The sequence below is a fragment of the Salvelinus namaycush genome, chromosome 15 (assembly GCF_016432855.1).
Source record: "Salvelinus namaycush isolate Seneca chromosome 15, SaNama_1.0, whole genome shotgun sequence".
Taxonomy (NCBI): domain Eukaryota; kingdom Metazoa; phylum Chordata; class Actinopteri; order Salmoniformes; family Salmonidae; genus Salvelinus; species Salvelinus namaycush.
This window is the reverse complement of record NC_052321.1, coordinates 11,433,085-11,458,035: the sequence shown is the minus strand read 5'-3', so window position 1 is coordinate 11,458,035 and position 24,951 is coordinate 11,433,085. Positions and strand designations below refer to the sequence as shown.

At 40.9% G+C, this 24,951-nt stretch overlaps 1 protein-coding gene across 1 annotated transcript in view; it reads left to right on the top strand.

Annotated features, from left to right (window-relative positions):
* LOC120060185 (kinase D-interacting substrate of 220 kDa B-like) overlaps positions 1-24,951 on the top strand; it is a 104,379-nt gene that overhangs the window by 60,368 nt on the left and 19,060 nt on the right. The window contains exon 24 of the mRNA XM_039009321.1: positions 12,086-12,264. Coding sequence (XP_038865249.1) covers positions 12,086-12,264 — 179 coding nt within the window. The remainder of the gene's footprint in view (positions 1-12,085; positions 12,265-24,951) is intronic.

Sequence of the window (24,951 nt, the reverse complement as noted above, 5' to 3'; positions counted from 1 at the left end):
ATTGAAATGCTTTGAGCCTCATTGTGGGGCATCCGCACGTGGTCCACACACAGAGGGTGGCTGTAAGCAAAGTCAAGTGGCACATTCAGCGCCTGCAGAGGGAGGAGAGAGGGGAGGAATTGAGGGAGAAATGTTCTCTTTCCCGTCAGCTGCAGTATGTGGGAGTGTTGGAGGAGAAGAAAGGCTCGCTGAGCCAGCTTTGGGATCGATTAGCATTTGGAGAAGCCTAGAAACCTCCCAAGCACTAGGCGCTGCAACACAGACAGTGCATAAGAGCCTGTGCTTGTAACGCAAAATCCCATCAATGGGTCTATTGTGAGAAACCGGCTGCAGGATTCCTGACGTGCTTTATTTCACTGTCTACAGCCTTTTAAAAGTAACATGTCGCCTTCTGGACTCGCCAAAGTGCAATCCTCCAGCTTGTCAGCCTCACGAAAGATGGCCTGATAGGCATTCGAAAAAAGCCACTCCTATCTCCCTCCACCAGTGTCAAAAGCTATTAACATCAATGACTTAATGTCAAGGCCAACCACTCTTCCTCAATTGACTGAAAATCTGTCTCTTGAAGTGTCCCTTTCGCACGTTTGGTAGCAATTAAAAGGGCACTCTTCGTGCCACCGCTGGATGGTTAACATGTTGGATGGCGTTTTATTTAACCTTTATTTAACTAGGCAAGTCAGTTAAGAACAAATTCTTATTTTACAATGACTGCCTACCCCGGCCAAACCCTCCCCTCCTAACCCAGACGACGCTGGGCCAATTGTGCGCCGCCCTATGGGACTCCCGATCATGGCCGGTTGTGATACAGCCCAGGATCGAATCAGGGTCTGTAGTGACCCCTCTAGCACTGAGATGCAGTGCCTTAGACTGCTGAGCCACTTGGGAGTGTTACACCAGATAATAAACCCATGCCATCATGTGAACCTGTCTGATTTCCCTGACCTGTGCTATTATCAGAACATGGCCACTGGTATGAAGAGGGATGACGTTTGGATGGCTCAGTCCCTTGTGGCTCATTGGTGGCTGCCAGCAGACAGTTCCGACTAGACAGCCTGGTGTGAATGAATGTTAGGAATGGGGTCTCGGTGCCACAGTGATGGATGCATTTACTTAGTCCATGCAGGCCCTTCTAGTTGTCTTTGGAAGATGCTGGTAACATCATGTGTGCTGTGAGCCTCAATGTACCAGAGTCAATAGAAGACTCCTCTAAGTACTCACATGTGTAGCTCTATCTCAGTAAAACATTTACATTTAAGTCATTTAGCAGACGCTCTTATCCAGAGCGACTTACAAATTGGTGCATTCACCTTATGATATCCAGTGGAACAACCACTTTACAATAGTGCATCTAAATCTTTTGAGGGGGGGGGGGTTAGAAGGATTACTTTATCCTATCCTAGGTATTCCTTAAAGAGGTGGGGTTTCAGGTGTCTCCGGAAGGTGGTGATTGACTCCGCTGACCTGGCGTCGTGAGGGAGTTTGTTCCACCATTGGGGTGCCAGAGCAGCGAACAGTTTTGACTGGGCTGAGCGGGAACTGTACTTCCTCAGAGGTAGGGAGGCGAGCAGGCCAGAGGTGGATGAACTTATGCTTAAAAGTATGCTTGACTCTAGGGCTGTGACCATACCAGTATCCCAATATTTTTTCCAGGGCAAAAATGAAAATGGGAAGCAGACCAAACTTTTTGGTCCTTTAAAAAATATTGTGTGAAATACGTGTTATAGGGAGTTAATACTCAAAATAATGTATTAATCCATTTGTGACATAAAACATCCATAATCGGTGACTTCTGAGGGGAAAGATTCAGAATATGTTTGTGTGGCCACATTCATTTGCAATTCTTTGGCATAATCTTTTTAAACTATGAGGAATTACTCTGGGCTTTCTTAAGTAAGACAACACATCATTTAAGATTCTTTAGATAGATGGGCAGTAGTGGAGTGTGTACTCTGTGTAACCACTGTCCCCCTCAGTGGTGTGTGTGTGTGTGTGTGTGTGTGTGTGTGTGTGTGTGTGTGTGTGTGTGTGTGTACATGTGTCACTGGCTCCTGTTGTTCTCCGTCTTTGAGCACACAAATAAACAGAGAGCCAAGCTGGACTGCTGAACAGCACAAGGCTCTCAGCGTGAGGGAAATGGAGTCAAACTCACATTACCTCAGTACCATGCATCTATCTATGGAAATCCCCATCGGCACTGAGCATCCCAGGTGTGTGTAGTAGTGGACACCAATGTTCCCTAATTTTTTGGGGGGCACTGAGCAAATTTTAGGTCTTGTGAGCAGAAACTTGAACATTGTGCGAATTTTGTGCAACTTCCAGCGAGTATTTACATTGAACGCTGAGGCTGTACCCTTACAGTTTTAGACAGTAGCCAATGGGCTATTGTGTCTATTTGAGAATAGTATAGGCCTACCAACAAAACCAATGGAGTAAATCCCATAACATTTTCACATGGAAATAGATTTTGATTTCTATGGTATAACCTACAGTAGCCTAAATGTGGTGTTCAATGCAGGCCTACACTGCATGAGACGTTTTAACATAATGAATGGCTTGACATTAATTAATGATTTTTTAAACTTGGACTGTAATACCATGGGCCAAATAGTTGACTGTAGATTGTGTTGTATGATGCAAGAAACCACTTTACAAAATACAATTCATGAGTATTACCATACAGAGAATTAGACAGTAGGCTACACCTCTGCATATTGGCTTATTTGCATATTCAAACCTGTATCAAAATACAACACTGCCCTTTTAATTAAGACATAAGCTTTTTACTTGACTGGCTTTTCAAAGACAGCTTGAAATGTAGCATACATATTTTGTGCTTGTCACGCCCTGACTTTAGTTATATTTGTTTTCTTTATTATTTGGTTAGGTCAGGGTGTGACAAGGGTGGTTTGTTTAGTTTTTGTATTGTCTAGGTGTTTTTGTCTTGTCTAGGGTTTTTTGTTTATCTATGGGGATTTTGTATTGTCTAGGGGAATGTAGGTTTATGGTGGCCTGAATTGGTTCCCAATCAGAGACCGCTGTTTATCTCTGATTGGGGATCCTATTTAGGTTGCCATTTTCCATTTTGGTTTTGTGGGTAGTTGTCTATGTGTAGTTGCATGTCAGCACTCTGTTATTTATAGCTTCACGTTTGTTTTGTTGTTTTTGTTAGTTTGTTTAGTGGTTCATTCGTTAATTAAAAAATAATGTATTCACATCATAGCTGCACCTTGGTCTCCTCACTACGACGAACGTGACAGTGCTCTTGTAGGAAGCAGTAACTCCCCATTGCTGAGCTGTGCTTATCTATAACTGGGCTAATAACTCACTAACTTGCACATTCACTTGCGGCCGATTGAAAGACCGCTCTTTGGCTGGCCTGGCAATAGAATTCTACTTCATTGAATTCTACTCCATTGCGCTCTGACTCTGCCTACAACAAAATCAGAGACTCAATCTTGCAAAGTTAGATTTGTTTTGGTTTGTTGCATTGAAAAGGGCTGCTATAATGTTGATTCGATCACAGAAAAAACATTGATCTATAGTGCAAACTAATGGGGCAAACTCAGTGAAATTCAATCTCTTGCGTCTCTGCGCAGCGTAGCATTTCTTCTGTGCAGCAGTCCTGGAACAAGTGTGCCGCCACTAACACGCGCAGCTTAGAGGGAACATTGGTGGACATTGAGTTTTGTATGTTTGAGACTGTGTGTTTGGTAGTGGGCCGTGTGTTTTGTATGTTTGAGACTGTGTGTATTTGGTAGTGGACCATGTGTTTGGTAGTGGACCTTGTGTTTGGTAGTGGACCATGTGTTTAGTAGTGATGGTGTCGAGATGGTGTCGATAGACATTGCGGCTCTGTTTCTGGCTCCTAAGCAACTTTGCAATATTTTATTTATTTATGTCTGTTATTCCTCGCATTATAAGTCCAGCGAGACATCAGAGACTGTAACATACTCTGTTTCACGGAATAATGGCTCTCTCTGGATATACAGTACTGTCCCCGTCCATACAGCCGGCTGGGTTTTCAGTGCATCGTGCAGATAGGAATAAATAAAGAACTCTCAGGGAGGAAGAAAGGTGAAGGTGTATGTTTCATAATTAACTCCTCATGGTGTGATTGTGGTAATGTACAGGAACTCAAATCTTTTTGTTCACCCGACCTAGTATACCTCACAATCAAATGCCGATCGCATTACCTCCTGAGAGAATTCTCTTCGGTCATGGGTACAGCCGTGTATATTCCCACCCAAACCGAAACCACAACGGTTCTCAAGGAACTGCACTAGACTTTGTGCAAACTGGAAACCGCATACCCTGAGGCCGGGGGACTTTAAAAAAGCAAATCTGAGGAAAACGCTACTGAACACATTGCCTGCAGTACACTCGCTTCAAAAACTCTTGACCATTATTACTCTCCCTTCCGGGATGGCTACAAGGCCCTCCCCCACCCTCCCTTCGGCAAATCAGATCACGACTCCATTCTGCTCCTCCCTTCCTATAGGTAGAAACTCAAACAGGAAGTACCCATGCCAAGGTCTATTCGACGCTGGTCTGATCAATCAGAATTCATGCTTCAAGATTGTTTTGATCACGTGGACTGGGATATGTTCCGGGTTGCCTCTGAGAATAACATTGACGTATACACTGACACGGTGACTGAGTTCATCAGGAAGTGTATAAGGGATCTTGTTCCCACTGTGACGATTTAAAAACTATCAAAACCAAAAACCGTGGATAGATGGCAGCATTCGCGCAAAGCTAAAAGCACGAACCACTGCATTTAACCACGGCAAGTGTCACGGCTGTTGAAAGGAGAGGACCAAGGTGCAGCGTGGTGACCGTACATTTTCTTTTATTTAATCAAAATGATGCCGAACAAAACAATAAACACTACAAAAACAAACCGTGAAGCTCAAAGGCTATGTGCCCTAAACAAAGACAGGTGGAAAAAAGGGCTACCTAAGTATGGTTCTCTATCAGAGACAACGATAGACAGCTGCCTCTGAGAACCACACCCGGCCAAACTCAAAGAAATAGAAAACATAGAATACCCACCCAAACTCACGCCCTGACCAAAGCAAAATAGAGACATAAAAAGGATCTCTAAGGTCAGGGCGTGACAGCAAGGTGTCTGCGAATATGGTTGAATTACAAACAGTCCAGTTATGCCCTCCGTCAGGAAATCAAACAGGCAAAATGTCAGTACAAAGTGGAGTCGCAATTCAACTGCTCAGACACGAGACATACAGTATGTGGCTGGGACTCCAAACAATTACGGATTCTAAAGGGAAAACCAGCCACGTCGCAGACACTGACATCTTGCTCCCGGACAAGCTAAACACCTTCTTTGCCCGCTTTGAGGATAACACAGTGCCACTGACGTCTATGAGCTCTCGTTCTCCGTGGCCAACATGAGTTAGACATTTAAGCGTGTTAACTCTCGCAAGGCTGCAGGCCCAGACGTCATCCCTAGCCTTGTCCTCAGAACATGCGCAGACCAGCTGGCTGAAGTGTTTACAGACATATTCAATCTCTCCCTATCCCAGTCTGCTGTCCCCACTTGCTTCAAGATGTCCACCATGATTCCTGTACCCAAGAAAGTGAAGGTAACTGAACTAAATGACTATCGCCCTGTAGCACTCACTTCTGTCATCATGAAGTGCTTTGAGAGGTTGGTTAAGGATCATATCACCTCCACCTTACCTGACATTCTAGACCCACTGCAATTTGCATACCGCCCCAATAGATGATGCAATTTTCATCACACTGTCCTATCCCATCTGGACAAGAGAAATACCTATGTAAGAATGCTGTTCATTGACTACAGCTCAGCCTTTAACACCATAGTACCCTCCAAGCTTATCATTCAACTTGGGCCCCAGGTCTGAACCCCGCCTTGTGCAACTGGGTCCTGGACTTCCTGACGGGCCACCCCCAGGTGGTGAAGGTAGGCAACCCTGATCCAAGATGGCGTAGCACTGGGATGCTTTGATTGTCTTGTCCCGTCCCCTGTATATATTGTTTCTTTCTTCGTATATATTTTATATATATCTTTTATCTAATTTTTCCATCTACGGACTGAACATACTCTCCTGCAACCCGCCTCATCCAATGCGGTATGGATCTGCTATTTTTTATACTTTAGAACCGTAACCCCCTTCAGAAGCTAGCCAGCTAACTAGCTACTAGCTAGTAGTCAGTTAGCCACTGCTAGTTAGCCATCACCGTTAACTGGGACATCTGCCAGCTTCAGCCCGGTCAACTCCTGCCAGCCTGCACAGCGCGATATCAACCCAGAGCATATCAGATTGCTTTTCTCCACCAAATCTCTGGATTCCTACTGCAAGCTCTGAACCTTTACTGCGGATCATTGCAGGTAGCTATCATTGCAGGTAGCTAGTGGCTACTCCTGGCTAATGTCTCTGTCCCGAAGCAAACACCAGTTAGCCTGGAGCTAGTCTCGAATCTAGGCCCATCTCCCGGCTAGCCGAAGAGATCTATCAAGCAATTCCTGGGCTTCAATGACCTCTTTTGCCAATTGGCCTGGACCCTTTGCTGCCGACACGGAGCCCCGCCGATCCATCACGACTGGTCTACCGACGTAACCGTCCGAGGGGGTTTCTGTCCCGAAGCACGCACCAGTTAGCCTGGAGTTAGCCTCGAGCTAGTCCCATCTCCCGGCTAGCCATAGCAACAATCACCCGAAGCATGCGCTCCAGCAGGTATATTGCACTGGTCATCCCCAAAGCCAACACTTCCTTTGGCCGCCTTTCCTTTCAGTTCTCTGATGCCAATGACTGGAACGAATTGCAAAAATCTCTGAAGCTAGAGTCTTATATCTCCCTCTCTAACTTTAAGCATCAGCTGTCAGAGCAGCTTACCGATCACTGTACCTGTACACAGACAATCTGTAAATAGCACACCCGACTACCTCATCCCCATAGTATTACTTACCCTCTTGCTCTTTTGCACCCCAGTACTTGTACATCGTCATCTGCACATATATCACTCCAGTATAAATGCTAATTTGTAATTATTTTTGCCTCTATGGCCTATTTATTGCCTTCCTCCCTACTCTTCTACATTGGCACACATTGTACATAGATTTTTCTATTTTCATTTTATCTTGGCCAGGTCGCAGTTGTAAATGAGAACTTGTTCTCAACTGGCCTACCTGGTTAAATAAAGGTGAAATAAAAAATAAAAATAAAAAAAACACAAGGGGGCGTGCTCAGGTAATGAGTGGAGAACAGGAGGGCTTCTTAAAGAAAAACTAACAGGTCTGTGAGAGCCGGAATTCTTACTGGTTGGTAGGTGATCAAATACTTATGTTATGCAATAAAATGCAAATTAATTACTTAAAAATCATACAATGTGATTTTCTGGATTTTTGTTTTAGATTCCGTCTCTCACAGTGGAAGTGTACCTATGATAAAAATTACAGACCTCTACATGCTTTGTAAGTAGGAAAACCTGCAAAATCGGCAGTGTATCAAATACTTGTTCTACCCACTGTATATACTGTATTCTAGTCAAGGCCTATTCTATTCAACTATTTCTGTACATATACTATTCTATCCTATGAGTTCTACAGTTAGATTATATAGTATATCTCAATACTGTCCATAATGTCTATACATCCCATCACATACAGTGCATTCAGAAAGTATTCAGACCCCTTCCCTTTTTCCACATTTTGTTACGTTACAGCCTTATTCTAAAATTGATTTAATCATTTTTTTGCCTCAGCAATCTACACACAACACACCATAATTTTGCTAATGTGTTAAAAAATAAAAACAGAAATACTTTATTTGTATTCAGACCCTTTGCTATGAGACTCAAAATTGAGCTCAGGTGCATCCTGTTTCCATTGATCATTCTTGAGATGTTTCTACAACTGGATTGGAGTCCACCTGTGGTAAATTAAATTGATTGGCCATGATTTGGAAAGGCACACAAAGGCTCCATGGACAATTCCTTCCACCTTGTGGCTTGGTTTTTGCTCTGACATGCATTGTGATCTGTGGGACCTTATTTAGACAGGTGTGTGCCTTTCCAAATCATTTCCAATCATTTGAATTTACCACAGGTGGACTCCAATCAAGTTGTAGAAACAGGTTTTTGTCGATGAACAGATCTGGGGAAGGGTACCAAAAACTTTCTGCAGCATTGAAGGTCCCCAAGAACACAGTGGTCTCATCATTCTTAAATGGAAGAAGTTTGGAACCACCAAGACTCTTCCTAGTGCTGGCCGCCCAGCCAAACTGAGCAATCGGGGGAGAAGGGTTTTAGTCAGGGAGGTGACCAAAAACCCGATGGTCCCTCTGACAGAGCTCCAGAGTTCCTCTGTGGAGATGGGAGAACCTTCCGGAAGGACAACCATCTCTGCAGCACTCCACCAATCACGCCTTTATGGTAGAATGTCCAGATCCTCAGTAAAAGGCACATGACAGCCCGCTTGGAGTTTGCCAAAAGGCACCTAAAGAACTCTCAGACCATGAGAAAGAAGATTCTCTGGTCTGATGAAACCAAGATTGAACTCTTTGGCCTGAATACCAAGCGTCACATCTGGAGGAAACCTGGCACCATCCCTACGGTAAAGCATGGTGATGGCAGTATCATGCTGTGGGGATGTTTTTGAGCGGCAGTGACTGGGAGATTAGTCAGGATCGAGGGAAAGGTAAATGGAGCAAAGTACATAGAGATCCCAAATGAAAACCTGCTCCATAGCGCTCAGGACCTCAGACTGGGGCTAAGGTTCACCTTCCAACAGGACAACGATCCTAAGCGCACAGCCAAGACAATGCAGGAGTGCTGTCATCAAGGCAACCGGTTGCTACTTTGAGGAATCTCTAATATGAAATATATTATGATTTAACACTTTTTTGGTTACTACATGATTCCATATGTGTTAATTCATAGTTCTGATGTCTTCACTGTTATTCTACAATGTAGAAAATAGTAAAAATAAAGAAAAACCTTTGAATGAGTTGGTGTGTCCAAACTTTTGACTGCTACCTCCCTGGTCTTTGGTTGAATCTGTGTTTTCACTGCTCGACTGAGGGACTTTACAATTATCTGTGTGGGTACAGAGATGAGGTAGTCATTAAAACATCATGTTAAACACTGTTATTGCACACAGAGTGAGTCCATGCAACTTATTACGGTATGTGATTTGTTAAGGAAATGTATTTATGCTTGCAATAGCAAAGGGGTTGAATACTTATTGACTCAAGACATTTCAGCATTTCATGTTTAATTAATTTGTTACTTTTTTTTTTTCTTCGAAAATCATCAGTCCACTTTGTCATTATGGGGTGTTGTGTGTTTGTAGTCCAGTGACACAAAATTTCAATTTAATTAATTTTAAATTGTAACAACAGAATGTGGAAAAAGTCAATGGGTGTGAATACTTTCTGAAGCACTGTATATATTTATTTATATTTGGGATTTTGACATTACTTGTTATGATATGTCTTAATTTCTTATTTTTTTAAATTTAATTTTTACTTTTGGATTATGTGTGATTTGTTATTGTATTGCTAGATATTGCTGCACTGTTGGAGCTAGAAACATAAGTGTTTCACTGCACCTGCTATAACATCTGCATAACAGTGTAAGCAACCAATTAACTTTTATTTGTTTTGGGCCACTGCGAGCCACCAGAACATCTTCAATGCACCTTGGTATAGATTCTACAAGTGTCTGGAACTCTATTGGAGGGATGCGACACCATTCTTCCACCAGAGATTCCATCATTTGGTGTTTTGTTGATGGTGGTGGAAAACGCTGTCTCAGGCGACGCTCCAGAATCTCCCATAATTATTCAAATGGGTTGAGATCTACTGACTGAGACACACACACACACACACACACACACACACACACACACACACACACACACACACACACACACACACACACACACACACACACACACACAGCCTTTAAAACCCCTATGCTCCTTTGAGACCCCTCTTTCAAAGTCACTGAGATCTCTTCCTCTAGCCATGGTAGCAAAAATAATGAGCAACTTGTCATTTTTATACATGTTAATTGTTTAATTAACTCAGGAAGAACCACACTACTTTGTATCCCTCATTTACTCAAGTGTTTCCTTTATTTTGTAATGATAATTTAATTGACACAGAAATGAACCGTGAACAATCTGTGTAGACTTGTTCAGACTATTCTCACCCCTTTTCACCCAGGTTGATCAAGGTCAAATGTGAAGTAGCACAGTTAACCAGAACACGAGCTAGAGCAAATCATCACTGGTCTCTGCTACTGAGGTCTCTGAGTCAGGGACTTGTAGACTGTGGATTGCGTGTCAGTAGGTGCAGAGACCACTGATTCTGTAACATCATTTAGCCATCTATACATCTGGTTTCGTGTGTGTGTTCCTGCTTGTGTGTGTGTGTGTGTGTATGCACTGTGTGGGTAAAACAACGATGCCTCGGAAGGTCTTAACCCCAGTCTGTTAACCCAGCAGATCTCAGCTCAGCTGGCCATTAAGATATCTGAGCTTCAATTGTGTAACGATTTCTCCTCCGCAAATTGAGCAAATTCGTCCTGTAGAAATGTGATTAGCTGACAGCAGCAAAGCTGGGCCCAGGCCAGGCTGTGAGCTCACTCACTCACCCTCAGTTAGCTTAGCACAATGGTGCAGTGAGGGGCTAATCAACCAGCAGAGAGACCAACCTCTGTTCCTCCCCAAAAACAGATCAGGCAATGGGAAATACCCTCCAAACCCCAGCTTTCCCACAACTTAAAACACAGAGACCGAGAAATATACAGAGAGGGAAAAACGATAAGCAAAAGAAAGGTCTGTGTTTTGGAGAAAACTGCTCATTCATCTGATAAGGCTGACGCCCACACGGATGAATGATGAATGGCCTGAGACATGAATCTCACTGCGGTTCATATTTTCATGTCTGAATTATATTATTATGGGGGTTAATTGGATCAACAGATTACCAGTGATGTATGTTGTTAATGTTTGCTTCCTGTCAGTTTTTCCTACCAAATCAAGTCACATAAACGTTTGATGTTGGTCCCTTTCTTGTATTTTATGACATCCATCCACACACTCTAAAATGTAATATTTGAATTAGTTTTCATAAAAGGGTAGACATGCTGAGTTCCTCATGCATAATGATATGTACTTTTCCAATAATGTATTTCACTATGTACTTTTCACATTTTTACCTAATAATATATTCCGTGCTGCCTTAGAATGGATCAGGGGAGAACGACTGCACCCTCTCATTGAAGCCACAAAGTTCAAGGCCGACTGCGGTACTGCAATCTTAATTTAAATAAATTAAAAAAATTAAGACAATCATGGAACCAATAATTGCTTCTATTACACCAGACGGGCCTTCAATTTGATGTTCTCAGATGGGGCAGCACTGAGCTAGTCTGCAACGTCACTTCCTGGATTAGCTCAACCTGCGCATGATATGTCTACATAAATATCCCAAACAAGATGCTATCTTAACCGACTTCCTTGGCTTCAAATGTGTATCGAGTCTTTACATAAGAATGAATGGTGTCACATGAACGATATGTGCTATTTTATGCTGTAGTTGAATAACTTTTCTAACAAGAAAGACAATACTGGTTAAATGTATCTGATACCATTTTTTGGTGGTTGGGGGGGAAAGAACTTCACAAAGCAGTTGTTTCACCATCCGTACATCTGTATGTAATGGATGGACCTGCATTGTTTGTAAGATAACGTTCAATGACATCTCCATAAATATATATATTTACTTCGAGGCTACAAACAAAGCTGAAACATCCTCGCAGAAGGCTCCCATTTCAACACAGCTTTTTAATGAGTCTGAGCAGCAGACCTCTGATAGTCATCCTCTTGTGCTTCCTCTGCTGTCAGACCCAGATAACAAACTGGAGCGATCAGTCACCAACTAAATGGACTTATCTCTCCTTTCGTGACACCAGAACAGCAAGAGTAGCGGTGACCGCTGCACGGCCCCTACTAGAGATAGACAAGTTATCTCAGTGTCATCTTTAACGGTCTTCCCTCCTATTTCCTCTCTCTCTCTCGTTTCCTCTTCTCTAGAATCTCCAAAAACATCCCCACCACCAAAGATGTGGAGCCCCTGTTGGAGATCGACGGGGACATCCGCAGCTTCGAGGTGTTCCTGTCCTCGCGGACACCTGTTCTTATGGCCTGCGACATGGAGATGTTCCTTCCCTGCACCGTCAACCTGGACCCCAAACTCCGCCAGATCATTGCAGGTCCTTATATTTACACACAAGTACCACTTTTCACTATTACACTCAGTTAGTTCAAAGACCTATAGGCCCTTATTCATAAAACATATCAGAGTAGCAGTGCTGGCCCAGGATCAGGCCCCTAACGGTCTTCCCTCCTATTTGATCTGTCCAAATAGATCGGTCCATGTAATCTTATTCATTATGATCTAAAAGGGAAAACTGATCCAATGTCACCACTCCTACTGTGAGACTGTTTTTGGATACATGCCATTACCCGAAATGAATGTCAGTGTTCTGTCATGATATTAAATCTATCAATCATTCAATCAAATGATTTGTCACGTGCAGAGAATACAACTGGTGTAGACTTTACTGTGAAATGCTTGCTTATGAGCCCTTCCCAATGATGCAGACTTTAAAAATGTAATAGTAACACAAGGGATTAAATAAAATACACAAGAATGGAGCTTTATACAGGGAGTACCAGTACCAGATCAATGTGGAGCTATATACAGGGAGTACCAGTACCAGATCAATGTGAGCTATATACAGGTATTACCAGTACCAGATCAATGTGGAGCTATATACAGGTATTACCAGTACCAGATCAATATGGAGCTATATACAGTGAGTACCAGTACCAGATCAATGTGGAGCTATATACAGGTATTACCAGTACCAGATCAATGTGGAGCTATATACAGGTATTACCAGTACCAGATCAATATGGAGCTATATACAAGTATTACCAGTACCAGATCAATATGGAGCTATATACAGGTATTTACCAGTACCAGATCAATGAAGTATTTGAGGTAGATATGTACAGAGTAAAATAAAGAACAGAGTAGCAGCAGCAAATTGTATGTACAAGTGTGTGTATATGGTGTGTATATATAGTCTAGTGAGTGTGTATATGGTGTATATATAGTGGTGTATATATAGTCTAGTGAGTGTGTAAATGGTGTGTATATATAGTCTAGTGAGTGTGTATATGGTATGTATATAGAGTCTAGTGAGTGTGTATATAGTATGTGTATATAGTCTAGTGAGTGTGTATATACATAGTCTAGTGAGTGTGTATATACATAGTCTAGTGAGTGTGTATATACATAGTCTAGTGAGTGTGTATATACATAGTCTAGTGAGTGTGTATATGGTGTGTATATATAGTCTAGTGAGTGTGTATATGGTGTGTATATATAGTCTAGTGAGTGTGTATATGGTGTGTGTATATATAGTCTAGTGAGTGTGTATATGGTGTGTATATATAGTCTAGTGAGTGTGTATATGGTGTGTGTATATAGTCTAGTGAGTGTGTAGATGGTGTGTATATAGTCTAGTGAGTGTGTATATGGTGTGTATATATAGTCTAGTGAGTGTGTGTATGGTGTGTATATATAGTCTAGTGAGTGTGTATATGGTGTGTATATATAGTCTAGTGAGTGTGTGTATGGTGTGTATATATAGTCTAGTGAGTGTGCATATAGTGTGTATATATAGTCTAGTGAGTGTGTATATGGTGTATATATAGTCTAGTGAGTGTGTATATGGTGTGTGTATATAGTCTAGTGAGTGTGTATATAGTCTAGTGAGTGTGTATATACATAGTCTAGTGAGTGTGTATATGGTGTATATATATAGTCTAGTGAGTGTGTATATGGTGTGTGTATATATAGTCTAGTGAGTGTGTATATGGTGTATATATATAGTCTAGTGAGTGTGTATATGGTGTGTATATATAGTCTAGTGAGTGTGTATATGGTGTGTGTATATAGTCTAGTGAGTGTGTAGATGGTGTGTATATATAGTCTAGTGAGTGTGTAGATGGTGTGTATATATAGTCTAGTGAGTGTGTATATGGTGTATATATAGTCTAGTGAGTGTGTATATGGTGTGTATATAGTCTAGTGAGTGTGTATATAGTCTAGTGAGTGTGTATATACATAGTCTAGTGAGTGTGTAGATGGTGTGTATATATAGTCTAGTGAGTGTGTATATGGTGTATATATAGTCTAGTGAGTGTGTGTATATATATAGTCTAGTGAGTGTGTATATGGTGTATATATAGTCTAGTGAGTGCGTATATGGTGTGTATATAGAGTCTAGTGAGTGTGTATATGGTGTGTGTATATAGTCTAGTGAGTGTGTATATAGTCTAGTGAGTGTGTATATACATAGTCTAGTGAGTGTGTATATGGTGTGTATATAGTCTAGTGAGTGTGTATATGGTGTGTATATAGTCTAGTGAGTGTGTATATGGTGTGTGTGTATATAGTCTAGTGAGTGTGTATATATATATATATAGTCTAGTGAGTGTGTATATGGTGTGTATATATAGTCTAGTGAGTGTGTGTATGGTGTGTATATATAGTCTAGTGAGTGTGCATATAGTGTGTATATATAGTCTAGTGAATGTGTATATGGTGTCTATATATAGTCTAGTGAGTGTGTATATGGCGTGTGTATATAGTCTAGTGAGTGTGTATATATAGTCTAGTGAGTGTGTAGATGGTGTCTATATATAGTCTAGTGAGTGTGTATATGGCGTGTGTATATAGTCTAGTGAGTGTGTATATATAGTCTAGTGAGTGTGTGTGTATATATAGTCTAGTGAGTGTGTGTATATATAGTCTAGTGAGTATGTATATGGTGTGTTTATATAGTCTAGTTAGTGTGTATAGGGTCAGTGCAAATAGTTGGGGTAATATTAATTGACTTTCTCAGTCTGGCTATTAGCAGTCTTATGACTTGTGGGTAGAAGCTGTCTCGAAGCTTGTATAGCCGATGCTCCGGTACCGTTTGCCGGATGGTAGCAGACTGAAAAATCTATGGCTTGGGTGGCTCTTTGGCACTTTTTCGTGCCTTCCTCTGACACCGCCTGGTATAGAGATCCTGAATGTAAGGGAGCTCGGCCCCAGTGATGTACTGGGCTGTCCATACCACCCTCTAGCGCTTTGCAGTCAAGGGCGGTGTATTTGGCATACCAAGCGGTGATGCAGCCATTCAAGATGCTCTCGATGGTGCAGCTGTAGAACTTTTTGAGGATCCGAGGGGCCCATGCCAAATCTTTTCATCCTCCTGAAAGGCAAAGGGCACTGCCATGCCCTCGTCACGACTGTGTTGTGTGGGCCATGTTAAGTTATTTTTTTCTTTTTTTAAATATATTTTCCTTTATTATTTTCCACTAACCCTACCACCCCTCCCCTAACTGGAGTAAACTAATGAACAACAACACTAAGGCTTCTACTTCCAGCTTATAAACACATTTTACAGACCCAATCTATTTTACAGGAGTTCTCTTTTGTTTGTTTTTACTTCTATCCTTCCGCAACCTTCAACCCCTCCCATCTATCTCTGAAGACCATCCAGTTTGATTTCTGTTTGCCATATATTTTTAACTCTTCTGTTTCACAAAAGTACTGAACCTATATACATTTTACGGACACAGTATATTATACATTAGTTATCTTGTTGATATTAGTCCCACTCTTCAGCTCCACTCAACCCCTCCCATCTATCTCTTAACACCATCCATATTGGATTTCTATTTGCCATATATTTTTCAACTGTGCTGTGATGATTCACAAAAGTTCTGAACCTTTCTATTCTCATAGTTTCAACAGATTGTAAATTAAAGATAACATTTTTGCTAAAAGTATTATTATATTATTGATCGATTGACTACGTCTTTTCAAATCACCCAGTAGTGCTCTCTGCAGAGTTAGCTCCAGGTAAATGTTGCAATTCTTCAGCCATTCCTGGACCTGTGACCAAAAACAAGCTACATGTGGACAGTACCAAAACAAATGATCTCATGACTCTGTCTCTTTGCAGCAAAATCTGCAGGGCTGGGATGGTTGTATCCCCCATATACAGTATATATATAACATTCTATTGGTTGCACGTTTTGAATCCGGCTTCGTTTTGCATATCAGTTCATAAACCATGTGCCATGGAATCGGTACATTGAAAATTGCACAGCTGTCAATGTTTTGGTCCTTAAAATAAATTGGTATACTTTTTTATTTATCCTAATTTCTTTAATAATTTTGGTCTTAATGCAGTGCCGACAGACAAATTCCTTACTTTTTCCCCCTTCCACTTTCCTCTTCCATTTTTGCGGTAATGCTGCAGTTAGTTGGTTGTCATTTTGGGTAGAGCAGACATTTCCATATTTTTTTGTTAGCTGCATGTGTGACAATTCCACCAGTTATATTTATGATATTATTTGCAAAGATTATACCTTTAAAAAAATTCTAATGTTTTTTTGATCAATTACTATATTTCAGTTTAACCACAATATTTGTTGTATTATATGTTCTGTCTTTTCTGGTGGATTAAACTGAAATTGCAACCAACTTTCTATGGCTTGTTTAGAAAATTGCGATATTTTGGAGATGATTTCATTTTCAAATAACCGAAAGTGAGAGGTTGTAATCTGAATAAAGGGAAAAGGGCCATTCTTGAACATAAGGTGAGACATTCTTACTAATTTGCTAGAGAACCAATTTGGATTGAAGTATAACTTTTGTAAGACTGAAGTCTTTAGTGAGAGGTCTAATGCTTTAAAATGTCTGGCTTGCTGTTCCAAATAAAATTGAATATTTTTTTCTCAAATAATTAAAAAAAACTGTTCGCTAGGTGTACAGTAGGCAAGACTATAAGCAAATAGGTAAACTGGGATATGACTAAAGAGTTAGTCTAAATAATTTTTCCACAAAAATACAGTTTTTTTCCTTTCCATGGTAGCAAGGTCTTATCTATTTTTTGCATACTTTCTATTAAAATGTATTGTAGTGTGTCACGTTCCTGACCTTATTTCCTTTGTTTTGTCTTTGTTTAGTTGGTCAGGACGTGAGCTGGGTGGGCATTCTATGTTATGTGTTTCTATGTTGGGTTCATTTTCAATTAGCCTGATATGGTTCTCAATCAGGGGCAGGTGTTTTACGTTTCCTCTGATTGAGAACCATATTAAGGTAGGCTGTTCTCACTGTTTGTTTGTGGGTGATTGTTCCTGTGTCCGTGTTTGTGCCACACGGGACTGTTTCGTTCGTTCGTTCGTTCGTTCGTTAGTGTGTTCCTTCCTGTTCGTGCGTTCTTGTTTTATGTTCTCAAGTACAGGTCTGTTCACGTCGTTTTGTTATTTTGTATTTTGTCAAGTGTTCTTCGTGTTCGTTTTTCACAAATAAATATACTATGGATACATACCACGCTGCATATTGGTCCGATCCTTGCTCATCCTCAGACGAGGAGGAGGACGAGCGTTACATAGTGAGATAATTTCTTTCTTTCGGGATATGTATACCGAGTGTGTTCACATCACCGTCAAACCATTTTATTTGTAAACTACACGGTAATGTAAAAGTTTTATTTTTTTGTGATCCAATACGTAATATAGTACACTAATCATAATTTGGTTTTAATCCAGAGAGGTTATAAAAAGTATCTAGATCCTCTATAAGGCTGTGGAGGGATCCAGATGGTGGATTTAAAAGAAAGCATGAATCATCAGTGTACAATGACACCTTGTTTTTAAGCCCATGATTTCTAACCCCTTGATATTATTGTTGGATCTGATTTTAATACCTAACATTTCGATGGCCATAATACATAGATATGCCGAATGTGGACAACCTTGTTTTACTTCCCTTGACAGTTTAATACTTTCTGAGAAGTAGGCATTATTTACTATTTTACACCTATGCTTACTATACATAACTTTAACCCATTTTATAAGAGATTCTCGATAACTGAAATATTCCAGGAATTTATATATACATTCTAGTCGTACTTTTATAAAAAGCCTTTTCAAAGTCAGCAATGAATGCCAGGCCTGGTTTTCCAGATTTTTCATAGTGTTCTATTGTTTCCAGTACTTGTCTTATCTTATCTCCAATGTATCATCCATTTTTTTTTTAAACTGTCTGATTAGTATGAATAATATCCGAATTCCCTTTGAGCATGGTGAAGTTATTAATTACACTTTGGATGGTGTATCAATACAGCCAGTCACTAAAATGATACAGGCATCCTTCTTAACTCAGTTGCCGGAGGGGAAGGAAACCACTCAGGGATTTCACCATGAGGCCAAAGGTGACTTTAAAACAGTTACAGAGTTTAATGACTGTGATAGGAGAAAACTGAGGATGGATCAACAACATTGTAGTTACTCCACAATACTAACCTAATTGACAGAGTGAAAATAAGGAAGCATGTACAGAATAAAAATATTCCAAACTGTTTGCAACAAGGCACTAAAGTAATACTGCTAAAATGTTGCAAAGAAATGAACTCTCCTGAATACAGAGTGTTATGTTCGGGGCAAATTCAATATAACACATCACTGGGTACCACTCTCATATTTCCAACCATAGTAGTGGCTGCATCACGTTATGGGTATGCTTGTGTGGAGCTAAGAATGGAGCTAAGCACAGGCAAAATCCTAGAATGAAACATTCTTCAGTCTGCTTTCAACCAGACACTGGGAGATGAATAACCGAAAAACACAATGGCAAATCTACACTGCAGTCGCTTATCAAGAAAACAGTGAATGTTTCTGAGTGGCCAAGTTACAGTTTTGACTTAAATCTACTTGAAAATCTATGGCAAAACCAGAAAATGGGTGTCTAGCAATGATCAACAACCAATTTGACAGAGCTTGAAAAATTTCACAAAGAAAAATTGTCAAATTAAAGTTTGCATCACAACACTGAAGTGTAAGGGGCCTCCAAGTTTTTAAATGGACTGGATCTTTATATTTACCACCTGGGTCCTGTTTCAGTAATAATGCAATCAGGCCTTCTTGTTGAGTATCTGATAATCTACATTTTTTTATAGGAGTGGTTAAAACATGCTAATAATGGTGCTCTGAGTATATAAAAAAAAAAAGTTTGGTATACCTCCACTGGTATGCCATCCAGCCCTGTAGTTTTCCCGGACTTAAAGGCTCTAATTGCATCAATAAGTTCCTCCTCTGTAATTTGGCCTTCACATCAGTCTTTCTGTACAGCAGTTAATTTTACATTATTAATTTTAAAAAATCCATACAATAAACGTTGGTTAGTGGAGATGGAGGAGACCGAAACGAAGACATATGCTTAAAGTACTTTTCTTACTCTTTCAAAATATAATTTGGTGAACAACTTTCAGTAAATGTTCCATCCAGTTCGCTTTATTTTGATAATATATTACACTTGATCTTTCTTGAATAAGTTCCTCCATTTCTTTTTGTTTTTCCTCTAACTTATTCTGTGCCTCTATGGTACAGTTTGGTACAGTTTTTATTGCTATCTATCTGTACTCTTAGTCCTTCCATTGAGTACTGAATTGCATGGCCTCTAAAGGCACATCTGAAAAGTGTCCCAAACAATAAGGGATCTATTGTACCAATGTTATGTCGGGAAAATTCCATTATAAATTCTTCTGTCAAATCAAATGTATTTATAAAGCCCTTCTTACATCAGCTGATATCTCAAAGTGCTGTACAAAAACCCAGCCTAAAACCCCAAACAGCAAGCAATGCAGGTGTAGAAGCACGGTGGCTAGGAAAAACTCCCTAGAAAGGCCAGAACCTAGGAAGAAACCTAGAGAGGAACCAGGCTATGAGGGGTGGCCAGTCCTCTTCTGGCTGTGCCGGGTGGAGATTATAACAGAACATGGCCAAGATGTTCAAAAGTTCATAGATGACCAGCCGGGTCAAATAATAATAATCACAGTGGTTGTCAAGGGTGCAACAGGTCAGCAACTCAGGAGTAAATGTAATTTGGCTTTTCATAGCCGATCATTGAGTATCTCTACTGCTCCTGCTGTCTCTAAAGAGTTGAAAACAGCAGGTCTGGGACAGGTAGCATGTCCGGTGAACAGGTCAGGGTTCCATAGCCGCAGGCAGAACAGTTGAAACTGGAGCAGCAGCACGGCCAGGTGGACTGGGGACAGCAAGGAGTCATCAGGCCAGGTAGTCCTGAGGCATGGTCCTAGGGCTCAGGTCCTCCGAGAGAGAGAAAGAAACAATTAGAGAGAGCATACTTAAATTCACACAGTACACCAGATAAGACAGGATAAATAATCCAGATATACCAGACTGACACTAGCCCCCGACACATAAACTACTGCAGCATAAATAATGGAGGCTGAGACAGGAGGGGTCGGGAGACACTGTGGCCCCGTCCGACGATACCCCCAGACAGGGCCAAACAGGCAGGATATAACCCCACCCACTTTGCCAAAGCACAGCCCCCACACCACTAGAGGGAAAATCCTCAACCACCAACTTACCATCCTGAGAGTCCGAGTATAGCCCACAAAGATCTCCGCCACGGCACAACCCAGGGGGGGGGGGGGGGGGGGGCGCCAACCCCCTTGGGTTAAAAACAAGTTATCATCCAATAGGCTTTGATAAAATGTTCAATATCCTCACCCATGTGGAAATTCTGTAAGAGTAATGTATATGCCGGTTATTTGCTGGTCTGACCGCATTCTGTACCCTGTCAACACTTTTTTTTTTTTTTTTTTTTTACTTTTGGTGCCAGCGAGAATGACATAAAATGGTAGTCAAGACGACTAGCTTAATTGAACCTTTGCCATGTACAGTTGAAGTCAGAAGTTTACATACACCTTAGCCAAATACATTTAAACTCAGTTTTTCACAATTCCTGACATTTAATCCTAGTAAAAATTCCCTGTCTTAGGTCAGTTAGGATCACCACTTTATTTTAAGAATGTGAAATGTCAGAATAATAGTAGTAGAGAATGATTTATTTCAGTTTGTATTTCTTTCATCACATTCCCAGTGGGTCAGAAGTTTACATACACTCAATTAGTATTTGGTAGCATTGCCTTTAAATTGTTTAACTTGGGTCAAACGTTTCGGGTAGCCTTCCACAAGCTTCCCACAATAAGTTGGGTGAATTTTTACCCATTCCTCCTGACAGAGCTGGTGTAACTGAGTCAGGTTTGTTGGCCTCCTTGCTTGTACACACTTTTTCAGTTCTGCCCACAAATTTTCTATAGGATTGAGGTCAGGGCTTTGTGATGGCCACTCCAATACCTTGACTTTGTTGTCCTTAAGCCATTTTGCCACAACTTTGGAAGTATGCTTGGGGTCATTGTCCATTTGGAAGACCCATTTGCGACCAAGTTTTAACTTCCTGACTGATGCCTTGAGATGTTGCTTCAATATATCCACATAATTTCCCTTCTTCATGATGCCATCAAACCGTAGTCTGGCTTTTTTATGGCGGTTTTTGAGCAGTGGCTTCTTCCTTGCTGAGTGGCCTTTCAGGTAATGTCGGTATAGGACTCGTTTTACTGTGGATATAGATACTTTTGTACCTGTTTCCTCCAGCATCTTCACAAGGTCCTTTGCTGCTGTTCTGGAATTGATTTGCACTTTTCGCACCAAAGTACGTTCATCTCTAGGAGACAGAACGCGTCTCCTTCCTGAGCGGTATGACGGCTGCGTGGTCCCATGGTGTTTATACTTGCGTACTATTGTTTGTACAGATTAACGTGGTACCTTCAGGCATTTGGAAATTGCTCCCAAGGATGAACCAGACTTATGGAGGTCGACAATTGTTTTATGAGGTCTTGGCTGATTTCTTTTGATTTTCAACTTAGTGCATGTAAACTTTTGACCCACTGGAATTGCGATACAGTGAATTGTAAGTGAAATAATCTGTCTGTAAACAATTGTTGAAAAAATTACTTGTGTCATGCTCCAAGTAGATGTCCTAACCGACTTGTCAAAACTATAGTTTGTTAACAAGACATTTGTGGAGTGGTTGAAAAACGAGTTTTAATGACACCAACCTAAGTGTATGTAAACTTCTGACTTCAAATGTATATCTCACTAGGTCAGGATATTTAAGCCTCCATATACAGTGCCTTCGGGAAGTATTCAGACCCCTTGACTTTTTCCTCATTTTGTTGTGTTTCAGCCTTCTTCTAAAATTGATTCAATAAAACATTTTCATCAGGGATCTACCCCTTAATGACAAAGCGAAAACAGGTTTTTAGATTTTGCAAATGTATTAAAAATTTAAAACTGAAATAACTTATTTACATAAGTATTCTGACCCTTTGCTATGAGACTCGAAATTGAACTCGGGTGCATCCTGTTTCCATTGATCATCCTTGAGATGTTTCTACAGTTTGATTGGAGTCCACCTGTGGTAAATTCTATTGATTGGACATGATTTGGAAAGGCACACACCTGTCTATATAAGGTCCCACAGTTGACAGTGCATGTCAGAACAAAAACTAAGCCATGAGGTCGAAGGAATTGTCTGTAGAGCTCCGAGACAGGATTGTGTCGATGCATAGATCTGGGGAAGCATAGCAAAACATTTCTGCAGCATTGAAGGTCCCCGAGAACACAGTTGCCTCCATCATTCTTAAATGGAAGAAGTTTGGAACCTCCAAGACTCTTGCTAGAGCTGGCTGCCTGGCCAAACTGAGCAATTGGGGGAGAAGGGCCTTTGTCAGGGAGGTGACCAAGAACCCGATGGTCACTCTGATAGAGCTCTAAAGTTCCTCTGTGGAGATGGGAGAATCTTCCAGAAGGACAACCATCTCTGCAGCACTCCACCAATCAGGCCTTTATGGTAGAGTGGCCAGACAGAAGCCACTCCTCAGTAAAAGGCACATGACAGCCCGCTTGGAGTTTTCCAAAAGGCACCTAAAGACTCTCAGACCATGAGAAACAAGATTGAACTCTGTGGCCTGAATGCCAAGCGTCATGTCTGGAGGAAACCTGGCACCATCCCTACAGTGAAGCATGGTGGTGGCAGCATCATGCTGTGGGGATGTTTTTGAGCGGCAGGGACTGTGACACTAGTCAGGATTGACGAGAGGGTGAACGGAGCAAAGTACAGAGATATCTTTGATGAAAACCTGTTCCAGAGGGCTCAGGACCTCAGACTGGGGCGAAGGTTCACCTTCCAACAGGACAACGACCCTAAGCACGCAGCCAAGACAACGCAGCAGTGGCTTCGGTACAAGTCTCTGAATGTCCTTGAGTGGTCCAGCCAGAGTCCGGACTTGAACCCCATCAAACATCTCTGGAGAGACCTGAAAATACCTGTGCAGCAACACTCCCCATCCAACCTGACAGAGCTTGAGAGGATCTGCAGAGAAGAATGAGAGAAGCTGCCCAAATACAGGTGTGCCAAGCATGTAGCATCATACCCAAGAAGACTCAAGGCTGTGATTGCTACCAAAAGTGCTTCAACAAAGTACTGAGTAAAGGGTCTAAATACTTATATAAATGTGATATTTCAGTTTTTTTATTTTTAATATATTAGCAAACATTTCTAAAAAACGTTTTTTGCTTTGTCATTATGGGGTATTATGTGTAGATTGATGAGGGGGGGGGGAAACTATTTAATCCATTTTAGAATAAGGCTGTAACGTAACAAAATGTGTAAAAAGTTAAGGGGTCTGAATACTGTCTGAAGGCACTGTATCCACTAGTTCCAATATATCCATGACATTTGTGATTTCCTTAAGTGCGTGAGCGTGATAGTGTATAGTGTTATTTCCTTTATAGTCCATTGAGGTAATTAAAACTGTATTATAATCCCCCACCATAATAATAGAGTATTGTATTGCTTGTAGGTTTGATAAATTATTATATATATTTTCAAAGAAGCATGGATCATCATTATTTGGACCTTATAGATGAATGAGCCATATCTGTATATGGACCATTAACATATTTAAAATCATCAATCTACCTTGTGGAAAATTATTGTTAATTAATATCATCACCCCTTTTGAGTTTCTTTGTCCATGGGAGAAGTATATTTCGCCCCCCCCAGTCCTTTTCCCACACAACTTCATCTAAAATTGTTGAATGAGTTTCCTGTAAACAATAGATATTATATTCCTTCTCTTTAGCCAGGTAAATACTGATAGTCTTTTCTTATTATCTGCTAAGCCATTAGGATTATAACTGGCTATACACATTTCACCATTTACCATAATGAGATACAAATATAAATTATATTTATCTTAATATATGTTTGTAAACTTACCATTAAAAAGTACCATAGTGTTTGAGTGTCCATATAGCTGTACCATGATATTTGTATTGCTACTAAGTAAACCTCCAATTGTTCTCCACTAGTCCACCCGCTAAACTCCCCCTCCCCATCCCAAGTTCGATTGTCATCCCAGTGACCTTCAGACCACCCCTGTCCCTCCGGATACCAGGGCCCCCGAGAGACCGGGACCCATCCTTCGAAAAGAGAACACATTGCCACCCACAGAACAGAAGCAGATCAACTGCCAAAAGCATTTTAAACGCCCTCACCTCGATTTTTATTATATATAGTTATTACTAAATGTATATACAGTACCAGTCAAAAGTTTGGACACACCTACTCATTCAAGAGTTTTTCTTTATTATTACTATTTTCTACATTGTAGAATAATAGTGAAGACATCAACACTATGAAATAACACATGAAATCATGTAGTAACCAAAAAAGTGTTAAACAAATCAAAATATATTTTATATTTGAGATTAAAAAGTAGCCACCCTTTGCCTTGATGACAGCTCTGCACACTCTTGGCATTCTCTCAACCAGCTTCACTTGGGGCTCCCGAGTGGCGCAGGGGTCTAAGGCACTGCATCTCAATGCAAGAGGCTTCACTACAGTCCCTGGTTTGAATCCAGGCTTAATCACATCCGGCCATGATTGGGAG